Source organism: Lonchura striata, chromosome 3, assembly GCF_046129695.1.
Source record: "Lonchura striata isolate bLonStr1 chromosome 3, bLonStr1.mat, whole genome shotgun sequence".
Lineage (NCBI taxonomy): Eukaryota > Metazoa > Chordata > Aves > Passeriformes > Estrildidae > Lonchura > Lonchura striata.
In genome coordinates this window covers 20919910-20945379 of record NC_134605.1, presented here as the reverse complement: position 1 = coordinate 20945379, position 25470 = coordinate 20919910, and the positions used below count along the sequence as shown (strand labels likewise).

At 39.9% G+C, this 25470-nt stretch overlaps 1 protein-coding gene across 40 annotated transcripts in view; it reads left to right on the top strand.

The window, feature by feature from the left end:
• Positions 1-25470, top strand: part of NRXN1 (neurexin 1) — a 669257-nt gene that overhangs the window by 599602 nt on the left and 44185 nt on the right. For 2 of the 40 annotated variants that reach the window (XM_077781942.1, XM_021540229.3), the window contains exons 1-2: positions 17106-17128; positions 17706-17731. The exons of 36 other annotated variants lie outside the window; for them this stretch is intronic. In XM_077781942.1, the coding sequence (XP_077638068.1) occupies positions 17122-17128; positions 17706-17731 (33 nt within the window). In that variant the 5' untranslated portion in view covers positions 17106-17121. Of the gene's footprint in view, positions 1-16797; positions 17072-17105; positions 17129-17705; positions 17732-25470 lie in introns of those variants that run through there. 2 more of the 40 variants (XM_021540228.3, XM_021540230.3) reach the window with 2 other exon arrangements.

Sequence of the window (25470 nt, the reverse complement as noted above, 5' to 3'; positions counted from 1 at the left end):
CATATGTACACATATCAAGCAAGGTCTCAGCACCTGCTACAATGCCTGCACTGGATTTATCCTTGTTGATACCTCAGAATATTGGTCGAGAACGAAGGACGTGGTCCCTTGACACATATCAGCGAGATGTGGCACAACACAATTTCAGCACAAGCTGGGCATATATTTAGACTCAGCAGCAGAAGTAATTAAGAGTGGAGTTTGATTGTCATCTGGCCTTGCAGTTGTTCTTGCCATGTGAGTGTGGCAACCTGTAACCTCACAAGTCAACAAGAAACCACACAGCTCCTGTATTCTTTGACATTTCAGGGACCGTTTCTGTGTAGACTGGAAACCACCACTCTGTGGGAAAAATATTACAATAACAGATGTGACTCCTGAAATCTTGACAAGTGCAGAATAATTTAGATTGTTCTGAAAATCTCATGCATACATTTTCCTAAATTAAATGTGTGCTGCACTATTTGAAAAATGCATAGCTTGAGTATTGCTTCTTTAAGCACTATGAAAATTCACTATATAATTTAGTCCAAAATTATAACCTTCCAATAGGTTTTGAACCATCCTGTAAATTTAACTAGAAATACAGCATTTTGGCTTGGTGTTTTCTGAGGCACCACTTAAACAAAACCAAAAAATTTGTTTAAAAACCAAGTTAAATTTGATAGAAAAATATTTATATAATTGTCAGGTATCACTGCAACTATATTAGATGGGATTCATTAGTAGACATTATTTATGCACTAGTCTGTCTTGTTTTAATCTTCTCTCTCCCCTCTACCCTCAATGCAGAGGGTGTGCTTGATCCCACTGTCCATGTCACTGACAAAGATGTTAAACAGACTGTGGGCAATAATTTTTATCTTTTTTTTTAAAGTAATCCAAAGCTCCTCTACTTGGCAAAAGCTTCTGTTCACCTAAATTAATTTTTTTTTTTTTTGAAATCTTGGTGGCAGAGTTCTCAAGCTTGCAGTTTTCCCTGTCAAACCAGACATGAAGTTAAACTGCATCTGAGTAATTTCAACAATTCTCCACAAAGGAAAGTGTTTTTTCTGGATTGCATCTGAACCTTCTGTCACTGAAGAGTTTATTCAGAATTTCCTTCTGATGGTATAATGTAGCTTTGTAACTTTTTTCAATTTTCTGAATTTATATGTGAGTAGTCACATTCCAACCCTGCAATGGTGCACCAGAAAGAGGAGATTTTACACAGGTCCCATTCTCTGCCTTGTTCAGAGGAATAGTCAAGTTATTGTAATCTAATTATTTCATGGAACATTTAATGGGATATGTGTTATAATTATGAATTTGACCAGGAGACATTAAGGAAAAATTTTAGTATTTTATCAAGCGAACAGATCATACTTCAGAAGATGAGTGAGGTTCTTTTCAGGAGTAATTTGTAGAAGTGAAGAGTTCAGCCTTGTTTTATGAAATACACAAGGCACATTACAAAGCAAATTTGAAGGGTGGTATCTTAAAGTGATGAGGACATCAGGGAGAGGTTCAGCAATGAAAGAAACAGTGGGTAAAAATCATAAAAGGGCTGAAATTTGCATCTGATTCATGTTCAGGTTTAAGTATCTCTGTGGCAAAACCTCAAATCACAGGCATAACTCTGTGGTCATTTTTTGCACTATAGTCTGCCATGTAGTGAATACCCCAAAAATAGTTTTTTTGTGAGGGGAAAGCAAGGGTGTGAATACATCTGTGCTTGAAGGTCCAGATTATTTTAACACAGTGAAGAGGCCTGATTCCATTAGAACATATTTTGGATCTTAGAAAGAAGTAAACAGCAACAGTTTATAAGTGAAATATTTTTTATCAGTATAACTGTATTATATGGGAAGACATATATGTTGCAGTGGAAAAGACAGTGATGAGAAATGTGAGTTTGCACACCAGGGAAAAAGAAAACCCAAACCAAAGAGATGAGGTAATGTTTTGCAAGAGTTTGAAAAGCAAAGGGACATTGGAAAATAAAAAGCTTTAGTAGCATAACATATCTGACATTGTTGTCCTTCTCTGTGTTCGCTCTCACCCACACAACAGATCATTTCTGAATTTTTCCATATGTGCTTCCTTTGTATTTTTCATTAATTGTCCTATTTTTCATTATTAGTTGTACACTTTTAGATTTTTTTCCTATCCTGAAAAATTTTGCTTGATTGCAGTCTGTATCCTTCCTCCCTTTTGCTTAGCTTATTTAATCATTACTATTTCTCGCCCTCCAAACCTATTCCTCTTTTTTTTTCCCTGAAGCAACAACATTTCTCAAGCTGCCATTTCTCATTGAACTTTAGCAGCATCCTTGCAACTGCTATATCCCCATGGGTCTGTTGTTCTCTTGCAGTAATAAAAGCCTTTTTTTCCTTTTTTTCTTCTTCCTGGGAACACTGAGATGACTGATTTCAGCAGTTAAACATTTCAAAGCAAGTTTCTCAGTCAGCATATGTAGAAGTGGGATACTCCTGCCAATGCTAGGACTAGCTGTCCTTTTGAATGGATTAGTTTTATACGGTGCATGCAAGCACAGGTGCCAGAGGAGGCTTTTTTGCTCAGGGCAGATCATGTGTGTCATGAAGTAGTCCATACCAGCAACCTAACAGTGCCAATGGAAGTCTCTGTTCACCTAGTGCTGAACCACTCACTCATCTAAGCCAAAACTCCAGCCTAGTTAGGCTGTTGACTTAGTGAGCCCTTCTGTGATTGCCAGGGAAAAGGAAAAAGGATCTCAGAGAGGATTGATTTGTGGTTTTCCAATGAAAGTAAATTCATGTGGGGCCTGTCTTCTTTTGTATTTGTCCATTTATTTCTGCTTTAAGAGGGTTTCCAATCTGCAGTGCCATTTTTTGCCAAAAACTGTATAATCTTTCTTTCTTTCTTTCTTTCTTTCTTTCTTTCTTTTGTTTGCTTTTATTTCTTTTACCCTGTTTAAAAATATAAGAGGAAGGGGAGAAAGGGGTCAAGAACAGAAGAATCTAAAAGCTTTTGAGTGAAAAGAAATATGAAATATTCACTTACTTAAAAGAATTACAAAGATAATCCTTTGTCTCACTGTAAAGTTAGGGCTTTATATAAGTTTTCTTGTGATTTAGTCACCTGCCATAGAGGAACCAGAATTGCTTAGGGCTTTTGTTTGGGGGAGGTGGCTTTTATTTAGTATAAAAAAAACCAAACAAAAAAACAACCCTCAAGGCTTCTAATTATGGCAAGAAGGAAAGGCATTGGGTGCCATTTCTTGTTGATGTCATAGGTGGAATCACATATCTCAGACCTAGGATAGGTCAGCTAATTTTAGACTGTTGAGTGACCATTCAGTCACTTGGTCACAGCACTGTCTACCCTGAATCAAAACCATGGTATGGTCTTTGCAAAGCAAGACGTAGTAATCGCCTCTGAGAAAGGCGCTTTCTTCTTTGTAGCAAAGAATGCATTACACCTGTCAAATTTCAGCACAGGGACTGTAATTGGTTGAGGTATTTCTTGGGTTTCAGCTGTGAAAGTGTTCATGAGAAGCCACTGCTTGTAAGAGGAAAAAAATGCATGAACTGCCTCTATAAAATTACAACCTTTTTGCTTCTTAGACTGAAATAAGCCTATTTTGTAGGTTTTTGTGATAGGAATTTCTTTGGAGACCAGGATGTTTAACCACACATACAATTTCTAGCTACCTTTTCAAATAGCTCATCTTGTTCCTCAAGAGCTTCCTGATTTACAGTGCCTCTTGAACAACTCTTCTCCAATGGTCCACCTATCAGGGAGTTTGGCTATTTCATTTTTGAAATGTTTCATTTCTGAATGTTGTATTCAGTGCTTCTAAAACAACATTATTTTTGTCACAGAAGTTGCAGGTTTTCATGTCATAAACCAGCAATGACAGTACTGTGGATTTGTGTAGCCCTTTTCTAACAGAAGATTTCTGATGTCAAAAAGGGCATGACTATTTTATCACATGCTGGGTTTTATCTTCATAGCCTGTTCTTGTCAGAAAATAAATGATCTTGGAATGATCATCTTGTGCTTGAAAGGGCACAACTCCCACAAATTTATGAGGTCACAATCCTTAGTGTTGTCTCATTCATCAATCTCAATGAAATTATGCGAAGTTTTCTGGCCAAAGTGGGTTGCGCCATCACCTCACCTTACTGCATGTCCTGACTGGAATCAAATTGCTGAATATCTCCAGAACTTCTGGACCAAGATGCATGCTCCCTTTGGAACTTGATGTTTGTAGGGTCAGGGTGTTAATTGCTGGAATTAGCTCTCCTAAAGGTACCTGGGAAGGGATGGTCTTAAAAAAGTAGAAATTGTTCCCCTGAAAGCAAGAAGAGAGGAAGTTTATCTGCCAATACTTGCATTTCAAAATACAAAAGCCCTTAGTCAGAAGTTGCTTTTTTGGCTCTTTGTGTGAGCACATGCTTGAGGCATCTGTGTGGAGTGATTTGCCAGTAGGCTTTTAGCCACAGTACGTTCTGTCAGGAAGGGCTCTGGGAGAATATTTTGGTATTTTCAAAACAATTAATCAGAATAGGAAGAGGTTTTTATTAGTTCTGTGACGTATTTATTGGGATTGGAGAACTGAGGAGAGGCTGGCAAACACTAGGCAGACATCTCTAAGAAATGGTAAAAGGTGGTTTTGCAATCAATACAGGTTGTTTTATAAATTTCATCCTTCAGTTCCCTCCTTGTTTCTAGCTACTAAACCCCATGAAAAAGACATATCATTATCCTCTGCTCCACCAGTTCAGACGTTCAGAGCCCTTGATAAATTAACAGACTGGTTATTGAGAAAAATAAAATTACAGTTCTGGGTTGGATTTATGATCTTTATGCAAATGTAACTGCCACATTCTGTGCAGAAAACCCATTTACACATTTAAAAGCCTGAAAATAGCAATAATCCTGTTCAGGAGCTACTCCAGTTAATACTTTCCTATATAGATTTGAGTATTCATTAATAACTTCTGGATTGTTATTAGAATTGTTTTATTGTAACATGTAATTTGCTTGAACTGACTAAATTTTTCTCAAAATGGTTTTAATTACAGAAATAAATGACAAAGCTTAGTGGAGATGCTTATACAACAGTGCAGTCATTTTCCATGTGCCAACTGGAAACTCATTTTTAACAGATGGAATTTACCAGTCTGCAGAGAAGGAACACAAGGCCTTAAAACTTTACTTTATCTGTCTGAAAAAAATATGAATATGGTGTCATACACACTATTTCTTCCTGACTTGTGTAATATTAATCAGTTATCTGTTACACCTGTAGAAAAAATGCAAAGAGTTGTTCAGTTTACTGAGGATGCATTTTGCTATTAGGATCAATAATATATGTCAACAAGATGTACCATTGTGGGTTAGAATAATGGTATGACTCCAAATATTTCCTTTTATCTGTGGGGACTGAGACATCATTCTTCCTTCTGGTGGTATGGACAGTGCTGTTGCAGATTATTTGGGCATCTTTTTTTTTTTTTTTTTTTTTTTTTTTTTTTTTTTTTTTGCTAGCATTCTACCTGACTGATCTTGTAGCTTTTGTTTTGTTTGTAAATCAGTAGATATAACCTTCTCCCAGATCAGAATTTGGGAGAATTCAGGATAAAGACTGTAGGTAGCTACAAGATGAAGCCAGGACTTCAGATGCAACCTACCAGGAATAGAAAACCAGCATTTTGATTCTAGTTGATGAGCTGGTTGATTGCAAGACTTGTCTCTTCTTTTGAAACTCACTAATGAACAGCAGTAAAAATGTAGCCCAGGAGTAGCTCAGAAAGCAGAGGTGCCTTGATTAGGTATGACAGAAAGAAAGCAGGCATTGCTAGGATGGAGGGGGTGGAGCTGGATGACCCTGTGGACCAGGGTAGGAGTAGAAAGATTAATTCATCAGGATCAGGTGCAAAATCACACCCTTTAGAATAACAAAGTATTGAGCTACAAGTTAATTCTCATCAGTTAGAAATGAAAGAGGAGCAAAAGCATGGGGAGTTCTAAATAACAGCAGGATGAGTAAGCTGTGGTGTAGCCATGGAAAAACCAAGTGTACTGCTGGCCCTTCTCAAGGGAGGGAGAACTGCCAAAGATCCTGTCCTACAAGATTAAAAAAGTCTATTTCTGCACCAGTCGGATGCCCCAGCTTTATGTGGCACTTGCAGCACACCATTACTCTGCATCCACTGGAAATGTGAGTCTTTATCCCATTGTATTTCAGAAACACACAGTATTAAGATAGTCACTATAGAGGGTAAGAATTGCTGGGAGTTTACATCCTGCCTGTCTGATATGATCTTGTTCACATTTCCATCTACAAGAACGTGGCTTGTGCTGCATCCAGCTCTGGGGTCCCAGCACAGGAAGGACATGGACCAATTGGAGTGAGTCCAGAGAAGGGACACTACATTGATCAGAGGGATGGAGCAACTTTCCTTCAAGGAAAGGCTGAGAAAGCTGGGATGGTTTGGCCAGGAAAGGAAAAGGATTCAGGGTGACCTAATTGCAGCTTTCCTGTTTCAGGAGGGAGACTACAAGAAAGATGAAGAGGAACTTTTTACAAGGGCATGTAGTGACAGGACAAGGGGAATTACTTAAAACTGAAAAAATGAAGGTTTAGATCAGACATCTAGAAAAAGTTCTTTACTGTGAGGGTGGTGAGGCACTGGGACAGGTTTCCCAGAGAAGCTGTGGATGCTCCATCCCTGAAAACATTCAAGGCCAGGTTGGATGGGGCTCTGAGCAACCTGGTCGAGTGAAAGGTGTCCCTGCCCACAGCAGAGATTGGAACAATATGATCTTTAAGGTCCTTTCCAACCCAAACCATTCTATGATTCTATGAAAATAATTACTAGAAATAAAAATAAATTAAGGAGTGAGTGAACTTGAAAAGTGAACTGGTGTGGTTGGTAAAAAGGTCCTGTGCTGGTTGTGCTAAGGATATAGTTGAGCCAAGAGGACTTCTCCAGCTCTGCCTTTGTAGGAGGAGGGGTCTTGGGGAGATGTCTTCTCCAACTGCTCCTGCACAGAGAAAATGGTCCTACTGAGAGGCAGACCCAAAAAAGAATGGCCTGGCAAAATATCTAAAGATTTTACAAATAAATAAACATTAGGCCAGTAACCTGTACTCAGAGACTTTTTTCCTAGTGGAATTTTGACTTTGAAGGAATGTTAATCCTTTTCCATGGACCTGTTAGACTTCAGGCTCCTCAGAGATGACATTGTGCTTATACTTCACACTATTAAAACATCTAGAAATATTTTCATAAATTTAATTAATTGGATCGTAAGTCATGGACTCCATGGCCAAATAAGTTGAACATGAAAAATTTATCAATTAGAAACCTACTGACTCTTGATTTTTTGTTATATATACACAAGCATTTGCATCTGTATCCTGTTTCATTTTTTTTTTCCTAAGCCTACTTCCATCCTTCCTTGTCTTATTTATTTGATGATTTATGCATTTGCTACAGAGATGTTTTGTTAAATATTGATAAGTTTCTGATTTAAACTTGACTGTGATTTGAGCTGTAAATATTTCTTATGGACCTAAAAGCTTAAATTTAACATTAGGCTGATTTTATTTATCTTTATTGTTTTAATGTTGTAGTGAGACCAAGCAAGGAGAGGCTTAGTTCATTAACAATGAATGAGGAAGTAGCACAGCTATGCTGTCAAGGAAATGAAAGTGCATATAAAATTCAGGACTTTTTAATTAAGGGTTTTACTCTGTATTGTCCTACTTTTTATTCTTTAGTCTTCTTTAAAGCATGGAAAACATTTTTGATCGACAAAGAATAATTATCCTGGTTGCTTTCAATTAAATAAGTATACACTTCTAAAATGACAAATAAAATCCACTGATATTGTTTGAAAAAAAATAGAGGGGAGTGGTCTGAGCAGATAATTCTCTGTTTCTGTAATCTGTGAATATATGAATACTGTGACAGACAGGATGTTCCTGGTTCTTTATTGTTAGAATTAAGGTGACAAATCCACTTCTACAGTGGCATAAAGAAGGGCATCTTTATGGCAGCTGGCTTTGCTGCCCAAGGATGCTGCTGGTCCATCAGAGCTGTGCTGGGTCTTCTCCACAAAGCTTCAGTGGAGAAATCTAAACCTGCTGGAGACCCCTGAGGGAGGATAACAGAGTCCTTTGCTTCCTTTCTTTGAACAAAAAATCCCTTCCTGTGGCCATGGAGCTCTCCCTGGCTCAGGCAGAGGTGCTACCTCCAGCAGCCAGAGCTGACTGACCTCCAGGGCTTAGCTGGGCAAAGCAGCTGTGAATTTTACTGCAAAGAAAAGAAGGAAAACCAGATTTGTATTAGGCTTGTTTTGATTCTGCTACTTAAAACTAATCTCCAGTAGCTTTTTTATTTTCTTGAAAGCTGCTTTGTACTGACTAGCCCTTGGTATTTGTCAGATTCTTTGTTTTCTCTGCATATTCCCTGCTGGCCTGCTCAGAAGCTCGTTAAATTATGAGGATTATTCAGAGCTGAACTGGATAATAAAATGGTCTATTGATTAGTAGACTTCTAATTAGTTGTTTCTTAGCATGAAAGAGAAATAAGATTTGATAGTAAACAAAGCAGAAAACAAATAGGGTGTTTCCAACATGCAGGATGCACATGCTTATGTGTGGCCTTGTACATGAGTATTGTTATTTCCAGTTTATCATTCACAAGCTTATTTCACTGCTTACAGAACTGTGACCTGCACAAGCAAACTCTCTGACAGATAATCAGATAAAAAATACAACTCAATTACTTTTTTCTTCCAGTATGTACTGGAAGAATGACATCATGATAAGAAATATGTTTTTGATTTTTCATGTCTTGTCATCGTAAAATAAAAGTTACAACTAATTTGTGTTTTAACTAGGTTTGTAGTGATAGAAATGAATATAAATAGTGTGTCAGAGTTTTAGCTTGAATGGTGAACACCAGTAATTAGTAAAACCTTTCTAATTCCATTGCATGCCTCCATACTGGTTTAATATATAAAAATTACCCGTGGTCTTTAAAAATGATGCAGATTGGTGTATTCCACCTTCAAAACAGCTTTTCTAACAGTGCATGTTTTTAAGGTATGTGTACAGATCTACAAGCCTTGTGTAGGAGTAGAGCTCTCTGCCCCTTCCTTCAGTCACACTGTCTGGCGAGGTGAGAGTGACACTGCTTGCAAAAGGGCTCCTCACTGAGCTTCCCAAAGAGGGGGAAAAGCAGAGGACAGACCATGGGATGTATCAAAAAATAAGGATTGAAATTCTGGCAGAATTGCAGTTGATTTCTATATGAAGAGGGTTTTTCACTAGCCCTTTAATGTCGTTTCCATGATCCACAAAACTCTTGTTGTGAATTTCTATAGGCTCTGCATGCTTGCCTTGTTTGGGAGGGAGGAGAGTGTTTATTTTTTTTTTTTTTCTAATCTCTTTCTTTAAATGCAATTCACTTCAGACAAAAAACAACTAATTATCCACACCTTCCCACAACTCTGTGTAGTCCTTGCCTACTTCAAAACGGCAGAGCCAAAAGAGTAACTTTAATTAAAGTGTGAAAATCATTTACCTCTCATGAAGTGTTCAAATTCCAGTTTCATTAAGGATGGTTTTGTTTTGTTTTGTTAGACCTGTTCAGTTATCAAGGGCTCAGTTTCATGTTGTTAGGCCCTTCTGGAGAATATAAGTTTGTCATTCAGAAATTATTGCTTTTGTCCCAGTTCTGTCTGCTGGTTGAGCTGACTGTGGTGTAATTTGTGTGGCTCTTCTAATTTTCCTCCCTGGTAAAAACCCTCCCCTCTTAAACCTGGCTGCTGGGAGAGAGGCAGGTGAGCAGCCCTCTGTGGGATTCAGATTCAGTCAAAGAAAGAAACTGAGAGTTTCTAGATAGGCAGATGCCTGGGAAAGAGTTGGAAAATAATGTAAATAATTCTTTATCTCTTTTGTTTTTCACATTGTTTATAGTTAAGTTCTATCACTGTGTGTCAAGCACTCTGCAGCAATGCTGTGGGTTGTTTTCACTTCAGAACCAATGGAGTTGGTCCTCATGAAGCTCTGTATAAAAGAGCAGTGTATTTTGAATAAATTGGAGTTTTACTTTCACCTGCCTTCTGATCTGGTCAGAATCTCTTCATTCCCGTCCTGCCTCGACAGCGACATGCCTCTGCTTTTTAAAGGCAAGTAGTCTTGTCAGCCCATCAGTCTCCTCATTTCCCATCACATGGAGGTTGATGTCATAGCAAGATATTCTCTCCAAAAGGTGAATTTCTTCATTAGTTTCAGTCTTCCTCTAGGCCTGTAATTAGAGCCCTCCTGCTAACCAGCACACAACTGCACCCATTAATTAGTTCTTCATTTGAAGATTTCTCTCTTGGTGTTCCCATCCTTGTCAGCTTACAGCAGGTTCATCTGCCTCCAGCTATTCTTTGAATCTGTTACCCACATCAGGCATCCCAGCCACAGGATCAAGGAAGCCCTGAGCACCACTGTGACCAGGGGAGAGCCACCCTCCTCTCACACAGGAAAGAACAGCCAACATCACACCACATGGGCTTTTGTGAGTGTCTGTGTAGTTATCCCACAGCTGCTTTAGTTTACCATGGAGCACTCAAAAGAGATATGGCCCAGGCTCTGCTGTTTACCTGATGGAACAATCAAAACATCTTCTGAATAAAGCAGAAACCCAGTCTCTGAGGGCTTCTCCACGTTAGGGGATAATGGATGCACCTTACTAACAGCCAAAGAAATTATTTATTAGGATATGAAACCTTTAATTTAGAAGGAAAGCTTCACGTTTTCTTTCCCCCCCCCCTTACACTCCCACTCTACAAAATGTAGCGAGGCCAAAATTTAATGCATTTGCACATCTATTTCTGAGCTATGTGGGTGCCTCTCAAAAGGTATGATTTTGAAGTAGAACAAACAATATATACAATATATATATATTCCTTGAACCAACGAGGTTTTAGAAACCCAAAGATCCAGATCAATCAAACCCAGTATATTACATTCTCCACTCTGTTTGGTTTAGATTTAAACTCTTTTATAGATGTTGAAATTGAAAGGATTCCCCAGCTGCTAAAAATGGTTCTGATGGAGCAGGACAAAATTACATCTGGAGAAAATACACTGGAAACTGAGACTTCATCTTTCTTTCTATTTGCTCCCCTAACTACAGGTACAGCAAGTTTGTCTAATAGTATGGATTTCATCATTCTGTATACATTTTGGTGTAGTTAGTTGGCCCTATTATCTGTACAGGAGGCTGACACAAGGGGATAAAACCTCTCCTGCAAAGCACACATTGTTGGTGTGCTGCTGCAGGTACTAGAGTTCATTCTCCTCTCTTCTCTGGATCCTGTTGCTGTTTGCAGGAAGAGAAAACCTTTAGGTAATTTAAAAGTTTTCTCTTAGCTGTGCCAAGCTTGACCCTGTCTCTCAGGCTGACACTGCTGAGCCTCTGGAGATATTTCAGGTTCCCTAATAAACCCCTGTGCCTGAACTGACACTGACTGAAATGAGAATAACACCTGTACTATCACTAAAATAACAAATCAAAGAGATTTTGTTGACAAAGAGATTGTCAACAATCCATTGCTGCTCTGTGGTTCCTTTGTCCCCCTACAAAAAAGAAGTAGGGGCTTCCCATGTGAATAATTTGTGGGAATTTAGGGATAGTTTATGTAGGACTTTGTGACCTGTACAGAGGGGCACTTGCTGCAGAAAGCAGGGCAGATGACATATTTACAAGCCCTTTAGACAGTGGATACTTGTGTAAGTAAGGCAGCCTCAATACCTCCTAGACTGAAACAGAGGGGCAAAATCCCTTTTCCCAGCCAGATCATACCAGGGGTGAATACATTCTGCATGTGACACCTGACATCCTTTGTGTAGCTAAAGGGGCAAAATGGAACCTTGTGAATAATTAGACACTGTAATTCTGGATTATTTTTAATTAGAAAATCATGGGCAACATACCTGAAAATTTCAGAATGCTGCCCTGAGTTTCTCTTATCTGTGATTATTTTTTTCCCCACAGAAGGCTATCATACACTGCTTCTTTGTGTCTGTTTTGTGGCAGTCAAGGAGAAAAATTTCATCCTCTTTGTTCTACAGCCATTTAGCTTTAAACATGCTGCAACAAATGTTTGATTTTGCCATTTCAAGAATAGAGATTTGAAGTTGTTCACTCTTAATCATCCTTGGAAAAGATTTTGAAATAAAGACATGACTTCTTTCCCCTTCCTACATCTGCATCTGTGTATCTTCCCATGCAATTTGCCCCCTCTCTCCTAGAAAAGGCAATGAGTACTTATGACTAAACCAGATAGGTGTGAGCAATCAAGTAGTGCTAATATTTGCATGAGTAAGAAACACCATTTATGAAGACAATTGAGACAAAATAAAGGTGCTCTATGTAATTAGGATAATAGCTGCATGTCATCACTTTCCCTGTGTATTATTATGACACTCTTGATTAACCAGGTGTAGAAGGATTTGGAAAGGCCAGAAAAAAAATATTAGGGAATCGCAGTTGGAGGTAAGATGATATATGTGTGCCTAGAAATAAAAAAAAAGAGTACAGTTAATCTGTTTCTTGACAGTATAGAATTGGGGACTAAAGTCTGATGGCAGCTGTTAGTTCCAAACAGGTAGGATTGATCTAAATTATGGTTTCTTGAGAGAGTAATTTTTTTTCCAGTGACAGTTTTTCTGCTTCCATTTGCTTAAAGAAGGAGGAGGATCCTGACCTTTTAAGCAGTGGAGGGCAGTTCTCTTGAAGATTTTCATCACTACTGAGCTTGTTTTCCTGTGATCTGTGGGAATGGAGGTGTCTGCAAGCCAGCCTGATGGGTGCAGCCTGGCTGACAGCATGATGGGAGAGTTCAGAGTTCGGGGAAGGAGATTACAGACTTCCTGCTAGAAGGGGGTAATTTTGTCACAGGTGCAAATACACTAAGTGTCACAGAGATGACACACAGTGTTGACACTGATGCTCATTTCCTAAAGTTCGGTAGTTTAGCAGGGTGGAGTATTACAGGAGTCTCCAGGGGTAAAGTGAAGATGTCACATTGATGAAATCCCAAATACTGTCCCAGTTCTCCCATGAAAACAGTTAAGGCTTCCTCCTCAATACCAGCTCTCTCTGCACAAGTAATTACAAAATTAAATCTCACTCACCAAAAAACTACAAACACCTCAAAGCTATTGAATATGTTTCCGAAAGACAATATTGAGGGGTTTGCAGGGGACAGGGCATTAGTGGAGGCCCACCTTTTGGCCATAAGAGCAATGTGTGTCTCAAGCTGAAGTGGCAGTTTAATCCCTAAGGATGCACAGACATTTATATTTAAAACTCACATAACTTTCACATTCATTAAGCACATTTGAAGTGCTGGATAGTATATAAAATATCTCATTCTCATCTCAAGCAGCTTAATTTGTGCTTGCCCTTAGGCTGAAGTGTAAGAACTGAAGGCTTCCACCTGTGTCTGAATTGCACATGCAAATTTTTTTTGGTAAAATGGTATCTAAAAAAGACAATATAAAATAATTGGGGTTTTTTTTGCTCTTGAGTAGATTTTTTTCCTAGATAAATTACAATATTTTTTAAAAACTGCCTGTTCAGTGTACTAGCAAGGATTTTAATGATGATATGTCTGTACAGTTCTCATTTAGTTAATGAAATATGTAGCATATTTAGATCTAAATCAAATCACAAGTTTGGCTTCTCCTGTTCTCAGTTGCCCGTGGTGAGTTTTACATAATTTTTGTCTATGTTTTTCAAGCATAATACTGTTTCTGCATTTTAGTAACTATAGAGATTTGTCTTTGTGATATTTACTACATTGTCCCTTGATGTGAAATATATGTTATCCAACTAATTTCCTATCCCTCACTGCATTGACAAGCAATTTTTCAAGTGATATTTTATATATATTTGGCAAAATTTCTATTCAGCAAAACGCTCATTCACAGTTTGAGAGTGTGTAGTCAAGGAAATTCAGGTTCATTGCTTTTTTGAATATAGTTTTAGTTTTTGTATAGTTGGACTTGATTCAACAAAGCACTCAGGACTTAAATGCAAAGTTGCAAGTACTTAAGTGTAAAGTCAATTTCTAACCGTTTTGCCACACTAAGCCCATAAGTGCCTTCACATCCTCTGGGTAAAATTTATCCCAGGTACACTAGCTATTGTATTTTCACATCACACCATAGTCCATCATACATGATACACAGGAAAAAAAAACAAAAAAAACCAAAAAAACCCCAAACTTGGTTAGATAGAGGGTTGTTCTCCAACAGAAGGAATTCTCTTCCAAGCTGTTTTTTGCTGGACAGTCAGAATCTGTAGGATATGGCTTTCTGACCTAGCACAACTCACAGCAAGCTGTGCTCTGCAGCATTTCCTCCTGGCACTTCAAGGCAAGGCTGGTCAAACAGCATTTCATCCTCACAGACATCTGCTCAGTATTTGAAAGGAGTTGGGATCTGTCATCCATCTTTATACCGTTCCTTTTATTGCTGCGTTAGTTAGTGAGTGACCTGAATAACAGGACATATGACAGTCCATTACTGTTAATGGTGTTATTGTAGAATCACACATCTGAAAAATACTGCCTCAAGCAAAATATTAAGAGATAATTTAGTACTGTCTTTCAGGAAGGTACATGCTGGGGTTAGTGAAAGTTTGACTTAGTGAACATGAAAGGACCACATTGTTTGATCTGCTTGAAATGGTATTTATTATTTTCATTTAGATAATTTTCTTAATTAAAATAGGAGTGTTTTTCGTATTAGTTTTGCCTCCCAAGAGAACTCCTTTGGTTGAGGACACAGCCCTGACAGGAGTTGTTGTCAGGCAACCCAGGACATGGATGCTGATGCCAGAAAGGCAAGGAGAGCACAGCTGCTGACCGTGGGCATTGCCCTTCCTGTCCTCTGTGCTGCTCCCTGAGCAGGGATGGGCAAACAAGGCTTGAGGGTTTGACTATTGCCACAAAACACTGGACAGGGAAACACATAATTGTGGCCTGGTGGTGTCCGCTGCCATCTTCCAAAAGGGGAAAGGTGGTGAGCCAAAGTTAGGGATTTCTAGGGTGCTCTCAGAGGGTCAGGAATTGCTCTGAATGAAAAAGCTGAGAGATTTCCAACTGTGAGATCTACCAAAATATAATTTTCAGCCTCAGCTTTTAATTTCACTAGCCTATGCTTAGAAAACAACGTGTGGAACAAGAGAGCACAGTGCTTTCTGCTCCATCCACCAGCACACTGCCTTAAAGTTTGCCAGCTTTAGGGGCCAGGAGTCAGGTTCCAGCATAAGGCAAGTGTAAGAGCCTCAGGGCAATGACTTTCCTCTAATTAGCACCACGTGGCACAGACAGACATTTAACAAATAGGAATGCCACTTCTAACAAGCAGTGCAGTGTTTCTTTCAGCATTAACTGTTTTGGTTGTGAGTGAGATGCAGCCAAATGAATGTACATGGAGAGCCCCTGTGTCCAGCAAGCAGCCCTTCTGCTGTCCATGGGCTGCTATTTTTCAATTTGCCAGGAGAAGAACACAGTAGACACCTATTACACACACTTATAATTTAATAGCTGAACCTTAAAAATCTAGGCACACTATGCAAATTAACTGAGCCACACAACCTCTGGTCGAACCTCTGTTTAGAGGAGGGAGATGTTTTTTTTCATGCAGAGTAGATCTTTCCAATCCATTTCAATTTATTTTTCATGAAGAATGGTATCAAGACACTGCCCATCAGCTTTGCTTTACTGCCACGTCCTTTGGCCATTAGCAGTAACATGCAGATGTGTCGTTTATCAAACGGTGTTGCAAGTCAATATGCCTTTTGAAAAAGGCAACACGCTGGCACTGAAATGGGTGGGTTGAGGATATGTCAGGGCAAGTTTTTATCATCTCCGAGCTCCTGTCAGGGGAAATGCAAAGTTGGTATCACCTGACATTTTTGTATCTTGCTTGTCTTTTTCCTCAGCATAGACATTCATTAGTCAAAGTAGATTTGAGGGCTTCTGGAAAAGCCAAAAGGCGGGCGCTTGCTATGTTACACTGTTGGGATTCATTAAATCTGCTAAGACAAAAAGAAAAAAAATCTCCCTGGGCCAAATAAAATCGAAATGGTGCTGCTATAAGACGCTGTGGCTGGATTTTGGGGGATTGGTGACTAGCTTCACAAACCTGTTCTCAGCAGTTTCTTGACCGAGGTCGCTCCAGCACCTGTGCAGCACTGGGCGCCTGCTCTGTGTGCGGCCAAGGAGACGGCAGATGTGTTGGCAGGTTTCCACGCTGCACCCCGGCCGGGCCGGGCCGTGCCGTGCCGTGCCCTGCCCGCTCGCTTCCAAGCGGGAAGCGCCGCGGTGGGACTAGGGGCGTGGGCAGCTCCATCCAGCACGAAGGCGAGAGATCCCATTCCGCGGCGTTTTTGGCATTCTGCCGGATTATTTCTGCGGGTTTTCCGTTTGTTTGGTTGGGGTTTTTTTTGTTTGTGTGTTTTTTTTGTTTTTGTGGGTTTTTGTTGTTTTTTTTTTTTTAAAGCGGTAACGCCACCAACGTGCCGGGCTCGGTGTCGCACCGCTGCCTGCGGGTGTGGCCGGCGCCGCGCCGCGCATCCCTCCGCTGCATCCCGGCGCATCCCGGCGCATCCCGGCGCATCCCGGCGCATCCCGGCGCACGGCGCTCCGCCGCCTCCCGGTCCGCGCGGTTCCGCAGCGCCGTGCGGCGGCCCCGGTGTCCCCGCGGCGGCGGCGGGCGCGGCCGGGGGCGGGCGGAGCGCCGGGCACTGATAGGCCGGGCGGATGCGCAGGCAATTTATCATCCCCGGCTCCCGCGGAGGCAGGCAGCGCGCCTGTCACCAGTATTGATTTCAGAGGATGGACTAAATTTCCTAGGATTTCCATTAAGAATTAAGCGAGGAGGAGGGGAGGGGTAGGGGGGGAGAGAAAGGAAGGGAAGGAAGGGAAAAAAAAAAAAAAAAAAAAAAAAAAAGAAGCCGTAAGCACGCAGGGTAGCCAGGCAGACATGGATATGAGATGGCACTGTGAAAACTCGCAGGTAGCTTCTTCTCTCACAGCCGATGCAGCTCACAGGCGAAGCACTGCCGCATGCAGGGTTTAAGATGCCTTTAGGCTGACAGCAAGGAGGAGAAAGAAAAAAAAACAAACAAACAAAAAAAAAAGGGCATTTGCACCGATTTACTGAAAATTACTTTTTTTTTAGACTAAAAAAAAATTAGAATATGTCTCCTTGGAGATTTCATGCCATTAATATCAAGATCAAATTTCTGCACGATATATGTTTCAAATCTAGAAAAGCTTCTAAATTGTATTTTTTTTTTCTTTTCTGCTCCAAGAAAATAATGCTTTGGTACCCAGAGCATGGATGCTGCTGTTTTTTAATTTTTCTCATCTGCTTTTTCTTAAACAATAAGCTTTTTTCCTTTTTTTTGAGCATGTTTGCTACAAATAAGTCTAAAAAGGAAAGGAAAATCAAGAAGAATGAAATAAAAGCATGAATAAAACCTGCTTCAAATAGTTGCCAGGCTGCTTTCTTTTAACAATCTAGCAATTATTTTGGCTTAAATTATGCTTAAACCCTGACCATGCATGCTTTTCATCTTGGCTTAGAATATGTGTGTACGTGTGTGTGTACGTATGTGTGTACTTGTTTTGATTTGATTTTTTTGCAGTGAGCATTTGCACAACGGGAATTCCTGTGAGTTATATGCATGCTTTGATAAGAAAAATTACATCTCAGTGAATGACTGTATCTGATGGACTAAAATGTAGTGATATATAATGCAAAGTAGCTTCATTTTTAAATGAGTTGCTTCTGATCTTTTGGGGGAGGGTAAATGGCTGCATGTTTATGACAATGAAAGTGTTTGTGTATTTTCTCAAAGGTTGATTGTTTATTTGCTTGTTTCTAACACGAAGAGCGAGGTGTTTCTTTTCATTTATTTATTTGTTTGTTTTTCAAATAACAAACCTGCAAGGCATCTGATTTAAACAAGCACGGGCTACAAAGCTTTCCCTGTTACCTGAAAACGAGCAGAAGGGTGTGTGTTTGTGTGAGAGCGCCCAGCTCCTCTGGGGAGGTTGGTGATCTTTTCAGCTCCTTATTCTCCCCAAGAAGAGTTAAAATGCCGTGGCTGGCTGGCGCCTGCGTGCACCATGGGAATTCTGCTGGCAAAGCCAGGGCTGGCAGCAGGTGCGACAGGTGTATCGTGATAGTGGAGAAAGGCAAAGGTGCCGGTGAGGGTTGCCAAAAGAGGTTAAAGGGTTTTTAAAGCAAGGAATCAGCAGCTTCCCTCTGTACAGAAATCTCATTTTCCCCCAGTAACTAGAAAGGCAAGGGGAAAAGCTTTTTCTTGGTGCGTTTGGTTTGTTTCAAATGAATCAGAGGATAATAAAGTGGGAGAGAAGGTTCAATTTTATTCTGGTTTGCAGGTTATAACTATATGTTGAGAGAGAAGTGATGGTTTTGGAGGTTTTTTTCATGATTATGAAAAGGCTGAACTGGATCCAAACTATCTGACTTCATTCATTGCTGCAGTTGTGAGGCTGAGCATCAAACCTTCTTTCCTTTGGCATCCAGGGTGTATTGTATAATGCTGTTTGCATTTGCTAGCTGGGCTTTCTCAGAGTTCTGCCATTAAGCCTTTTGGGGTTTTTTATTGTATTCATTTAAATCACTTAATGTGCCATTTTGTACAGCAGCTCTTCTCTTACTGCTCTGGGCTAATCAATACCAGATTTTACTCTTCCCATAGCAGCTTAACCCAGGGAGAAAAAAAAAAAAGGTGGTTGTAACCATGCCAAATGGCTCTGGCCTGTTGGTATCTTAGGCCACTCAAGTTCAGGCTGAAAACTTTGTGAGTTGAGTTTACCATTCCCAGCTCTCTTCCTAATAATCCTCCACATCACCTAGGCATCATATATAATTTGACACAGCTGACAGCATCCACTTAGGAGAAGCTTAGGGTTGAGCCAGAATGGAAATTGAATTGCATCTCAACTCCCTAATATTAATGATCCTTCCAGGTCAGCAGAGGAGTAATTGCCAGGGCAGCCTGAGGAATTGTCCATTAAACCTGCCTAGATGGCAGCTCACCTGTGGAGAGATGCATCTAGATGGCGTGTACAAAATGAATTCCATTTGCTTAATATAAGGTCTGTTGGACTTATGAATATTTCAAAAGCCAACATGTGGTCTCAAGTTTAATACCAAGTAATTTTTCTGGTATTTTAAGATTGCTTATAACTAAGGTTTAGCCAAATTGCCTTAGATGTATCTGAACAAGAACATTTTTCACAGAAAAATCTGGTTGGTGGTTGTATCTTGAAGGGCAAGCCTGTATTTCTGTAAAGGTGTAATTTGATCTAAAATCTTGTGGCATGAAGCAAGAGAAGAAAAGTTTATGTTATCCATGTTCTTTAGTCCTTGAGGTAGCTGCGCATTTAGAATAGCCCATTAATCAGTCAAAGTTGGTATACACAACCTGATTAGGTGGGCAGCTGGACCTTTAAATCCCAAATCAATATTCAACAGGAATTCAGAGGAGACAAACAGCCTAAGGACAATGTTTAGAAACTCAAATGTGCTTTATGTCTTGGTGTAATGCTGATTTAGCAAGAAATCCCAGTCACAGTGCGAGAGGATTTATTTTTTGACCTTGTGCATATGAGATGACAGAGAAAGTTAAGAGTTGTCAGCATGGCTTTTCTGCAAGGGGGAAATGCAGAGGGGGTTCAACAATCCTCTGTTGACATTACAGAAGGTGCCCATTTGGAGCAGCAGAGAACAGAGGTGCACAGAGCAGACTACAATACAGATACTTCAGATTGAAAATCACATTCTTCTGAACTTGCCTCCGTGCCAGGTTGATGATTTAACTGAAGTACCATAGTCTGCAGACACAAATGCGAGAACAATCTAACTTGCTGCAATCCAAGTGGGATATATCCTCTAGGAAATCTTGGACCACTGCCTGTTTATCTGTTCTCTCTCTCATCACAGCTACTGAAAATCATGGTGGGTTTTTCTTTCAACAGCATGTCAGCTAAAGCAGCTCCATGTAGTAAAAGGATTTCTGACTGGTGACACCCTTCTGCCATGGGTCACCTGCTGCCACTGCTTAGAGGAGTTTTTTTCCCCTCCTCAGAGCTCCTTGTCTTCACACTGCTGGAGATGGTGTCACAGCTTAGCTGGGTTGTGTGTACATACACACAAGAAAGCTTTCTGAGCATTTCAAGATAAAGAGTTGAAAAAATTCAGTCCTAGCCAAGGAGAAGCTTGACAGACAGAACTTGTTGGTGAAGAGTAAATGATTTTCATACTTCTTGGTTGACATGTTCAGTAGCTTGAAATATTTTATAATTATTTTTAGTTGTATGTATTGCTACAAAGTTTAGTCATTCTATTAGTTTCATGCTACTATTTTTTTTTTAATTAGCTGGTTTTTAGCAACTAATTGATCAGCTTTTTTGACACAAAAATTAATTTTACACTTGTTTTGCACATTCAGCCAGTGGTGACTTTTAATTTCTGGATTTATTGCTCTCTCTGTTTTTTTTATATTTCTGATATGTTTTTTCAACCCATAGACTGTTTTGCCCTGCTCTTGCAAGTTGCTCTGACCAGCAGATCCAGAAGAAGTCTGATAAAATCATGAGAAGTTCCTCTTGTGGGGTAGCTTGTATGATTACAGTCTTTTGCTATGCTTTTCCACACTGGCTTTCTCTTTTTGCCTATATATGAACCATACTTCATTTTTTGCCAGTGGGCTGCATAATTAGATTTAGCTATATAATCACATGCCATTAATAAGGGCTAATCCCTTCTTGTCAGATCTTATCTTTTAATCCCTTTTGGGTGAAACTTCAGGTAATGCCTCCAATCTAAGTACCAGATCGAGATGAGACAGAGTAAGGGCTGAGGGCAAAACTTAGACACAGCAGCTATTTTAAACAATGTGGGGTACATCAGGAGGCAGCCAAGAAAACCTCTGCAGTTCCTCTGAAAAATTAGTTGTTGGGTCCTGCACATTTGACTGCGTTACTAGAGAATGGTAGCTCTAGAGAATGCCCTTCTCTACTAAAGAAGGGAAAAAACTGTGTGCAACATCTAAAAAAAAGTGGGAAGATAAGGATTAGAAAGTGTGTTCTGTACGTGCAGGAAATCTGAGCGTTGTGGATGCTTCAGCTAGCCCTGTGCAGCAGTTTGGCTGGGTCTCCAGGAAAGGTGGATTAGGGTGAAGCTCTACCATCCCTGAGGTCAATGGAAATGCTGTCAGTGACTTCACTGTCACTGACATTCCACCCCTGGCAGAAGTCCGAACAGCACAGAGTGTGAAGTCTAAGTATGTAAGGACATATGAATTGATTTCTAAACCCAGCTATCTTGGATGATTGTTGCTTAAAGTAAATCAGAAGTTAAATGGGAAATGAGCAAGATGGCATTTTCACCAGAATGATTCATTTTAAATTCCATCCCACTAAGAAAATTATTCCTTGCCAGTGAAGTCCTGGGAAGTTTTCGGGTGATGAGGCATTTCTCACGCTGAGAGTCTGTAATGTCCAGGACCTTGGAACACCTTCTGCTTTGAGCCTGGCTGTATGTTTTTGGCACAAATCCAGAAATGAATATAGTAAATTGTGGACTTTAGCACAGAGTAAATTGCATTTCTTGGCTTCAATAATGTTAGTGCCTTGTTCACTGGTTTCTCTAAATTGGCTGTGGTATGGCTGCAAGTCAATACTAAATCACATGAAGACTTAAATTATTTTCCTTAAGTTTTCACAAGTTTTGTATTTTTCCTTCCTTTTAGTTCCTTTGATTTCTCTTATTCCCTTTCCTATCTATTTCAAAATTCCCATGCTAGATCACTCTCATTGTGAAGACTAAACTACTATATACACTGTTATTGTATTTTTTCCATACTGGGGGCTAAGGAGAATGCCTTGCTTTTCTGTGGTGATTTTTAGTACTGCTCAACCCTAATAATTTAGGAATTTTGTTGAAATTTAAATAATTTTCTTTTTTAATGGGGTTATTTGAACTGTTAAACAAATGCATTAGGTTAGCAAAATCATTGAACAAGTTTATTGAGAAAAAGGGTGATTAGAGCATCTGGGGCTGTGTGTCGTCACTATGACTGCTACCAATTTTTACAGCTCCCTCAAAGCAGAATGTACACCTGGGGCACAAGTGCACTGAAGAGGTGGACAATAGCTTTTGGCTTTCACCAAAAGCTCTTTAAGAAAGCAGTTACACAGAGACTACAAATATACATTATTTGTGTAGGGTGTGTTGTACAGTAGAAGCAAAAAATGAAGTTCATATGGAATTTGGGAGCAAAGTATGTTTTTGAGTTCCTAATTGGTGTTAGAATTGCTTCATAAAAGGGATATGGCAGTGAATGAAAAAAGAGTCACAATTTTGCTTTACAATATTTGATACTGGTATTAAGTGTCAGTAATGCACCAAAGTTGGGGAAGCTGAGGAATGAATATATGGAAAAAGTACAAACCTCTTCCATGTTTTAGAGGCATGAGGTAGCATCAAGGAAGGGATGGGAGGTCACCCAGCCAAAATCAGAGCAGGCCAGTAAAAATATCCCTCCTGGTGAGCTGCACTGCCAAATGCAAATCTGTTCTGTGAGGTTTATGTCAACGTCAGCCACCGTGTCCTGGGGAAGCTCACTTCCCCTGGCCCATGCCAGCTTCAGGGAGGTTTGCAACGCCAAGCTGAGCAGTGCAGCCTGTGATTTCCTAGAGGATGTCCATCTGCCCCGAACAGCCTGAGCAGCCCCGGGCCCTCGCCCACAACTGCGTCGGCGGAACTGCCCGGCCCCAGCAGTGCCAGGAATAACTCTCCTCTTGTCCTAGGAATAATGCTAGGGTGCTACACCCTTATTCCTCTTTATGCTTAAGCTTGAGAAACACAGCTTGGGTCTTTGAAATGAGTTTAAACTCAGTCTGGACCAGTGTCCCCTTTCAGGGCATTTTCAGGGCATTTTGAGTGACAGTTGCCTTGTTTGGTTTTGGTTAGGAAGAGATTTTACTGTTAGGAGAGCATGTCTGTTACTCCTCTTTCTATTTATTTTTAGTCATTCTAACTAACTTACCAGACAGTAGGATGTTTCTGCTAAATCTTGCAGAGGTCAGGTTGCACGAAACAGCTAAGAGAAAATCAGCATAATTTTTTTTTTTCTGCCAGTATTTTAAGTACTAGCTTAAGTCCTAGCTTGCCAGATTTTTACCTAGAGGCATGAACAAGGACTCCAGTTTTTCCATAAGCTACATTTGACCATTGTCAACTTTACTAGCCCTGAATCTTCCCTTTGCAGCTTTTCTTGTGTATGAAATTTCTATTGCTACATATTTCCCCTTTCTAGTGGAGCTATCTAGGGAATAAATCAAGTAAAGTGGTAGCGGAGGTATCTGAAAAGGCTGCAAAGGTGACCTTTGCAAAACACTCCTTCAGGGTTACTGGGGAGGACATGTGACATTCAAGTCTCACTGGTTTTGTGCATCAGAGAGTAACAAAGGAAATAATAGCAACTTTTAAGCTCATAAGAATGCATCTGTCACTTTGTCTAATCTTTGCTTTCTGGCAGCCTAAAATAGGTGACTGAGATGGTAACCTGGTCCTGAAAAAAAGACAATTTTCTTGTGTCCAAACCATTTGTACTATCTGTTCCCCATTGCTATTTAGGTGACTTATCTGAACCAGGAATGAGCAGCAGCTTTTATGACAGTGGGAACATTCTTCCAGTGTGCAGCCACTGCAGGATAAGGAGCTCTGGCAGCTGATCTGTGACCCCTGCTCCTGCCTTGCATTGTGCTGAGACTGACTGGATTGCTCTAGTAGACTTTGTTTTACTCTTTTTATAGCCAGGTATCCAGAGATGGCTTCAAGGATTTAAGTCAGCTTTTCAACTTCAGGTATTGCTGTACTTGGAAATAGGAAAAATGAAAGTAACCTGAGTAAATAATCTAAAAATATAGTAGGGAAGTGACTAATTCCTTTTGGAAGCCTACCTCAACTCTAATTCATTTTAGTTCCAAGTGAAGATTCTCACTTCTTTGTGATTAATTAACTAGAACCACCTTGAGATCACTAAATAATAAGACAACTCCAGAAAAAATGGTTTTCCCCTTGAATGAACTATGAGCAGCTTCAGTATTTTCTCAGACTATCAGTGCATGGTGTATGTCTGGAGTGCTGCAGAGCTGTGGAGAGTAAAATGGAAAGATACTGCCTTAGTCATCTTGATAACCAGAGTAAGAGCTGTAAAAAATGTTTGTTAAACAATGTTCTCACCATGGTATTATTCAGACCCTGACTAAAATCTGTATCTCTCTTAGCTGAGGGCTTGGCACTGTGGCTCCTGTTCTTTCTGGTCCTACTTCCTTGCCCAACCAGTCTTCAAGTGTGGGATTATCTTTATTTCTGTCTTGACTGCAGAAAATCCTCATCCTTCCTGTATTTCTGGGAACTTCATGTTTCTTATTCATTTATGGATATGCCAGATAATTTCTAGATTTTAGCTAAATTTGATGATCAAAGAAAGAATGGGACAAAACATCTGTTAATCTCATTATTCTGCCAGAGAAAATTTGTGTCACTATTAAACTAACACCCATTCAATTAATAGTGAGCTTTGCAAACTCCCTTTTATTTAATGTGGTCTTACATTAAAACATTACTTCCATTATTTTCAGATACTAAAAGTAATTTTTCTTTCCCTTGGATATTCTCTTCTGGGCTTTTCTTCCAGTATCAGCATCCCAGAAGAAGGCATCTACCTGCTAGATGGCACTGGGAATGACAAATAAATTGTGTTTTGAGTTGAAAATATCTTGAATGTTAAAGCTGTCTGTCTAATGATTATGTTGGAAAAAGCATAATTATGTTTGCATTTTCCTGGTGCCATTTGTGTTACTCTCGATTCAATGTCTTGCATGAAGTGTATGGACTGAAATTAACCAAAAAGTCATTGAGCTGCTTCTTTTGGGTCAGTTGGACTTCTTCCTCCAGTGACTGTTTGCTAATTTTGAGATGACATTTCTTCCTCCTGGGAATGGTGTTGCATTAAAGTATTCTTAATTGTATTAATGCTAATAACTAGGAGGAGAAACGATTTCTTGGAGGAAAGGAAAGGAAGGAATAACCTGTGAGCCCTGCAAAATAATTGAGAGTGAGAGTTAGGGAAATTACTACATGTTCTACATATGCTGGGTTTTGTCTCTGCCCTCAGAGGTCCTATAACTTAGACATGGGTACTCAAATGGTGATCTCAGCAGCCAAAAGAAGCTTGGGGTTTTCCCTTCTTCATAAATTCATACTGACCTTTTGAAAATGTTAGTAGCTGCATGAATTTCTGGGTCTGCTTTCCATGTAAGGTGTTTGAGCTCTGGAATACTGGAAGGGATGCTCTGTTCCACAGA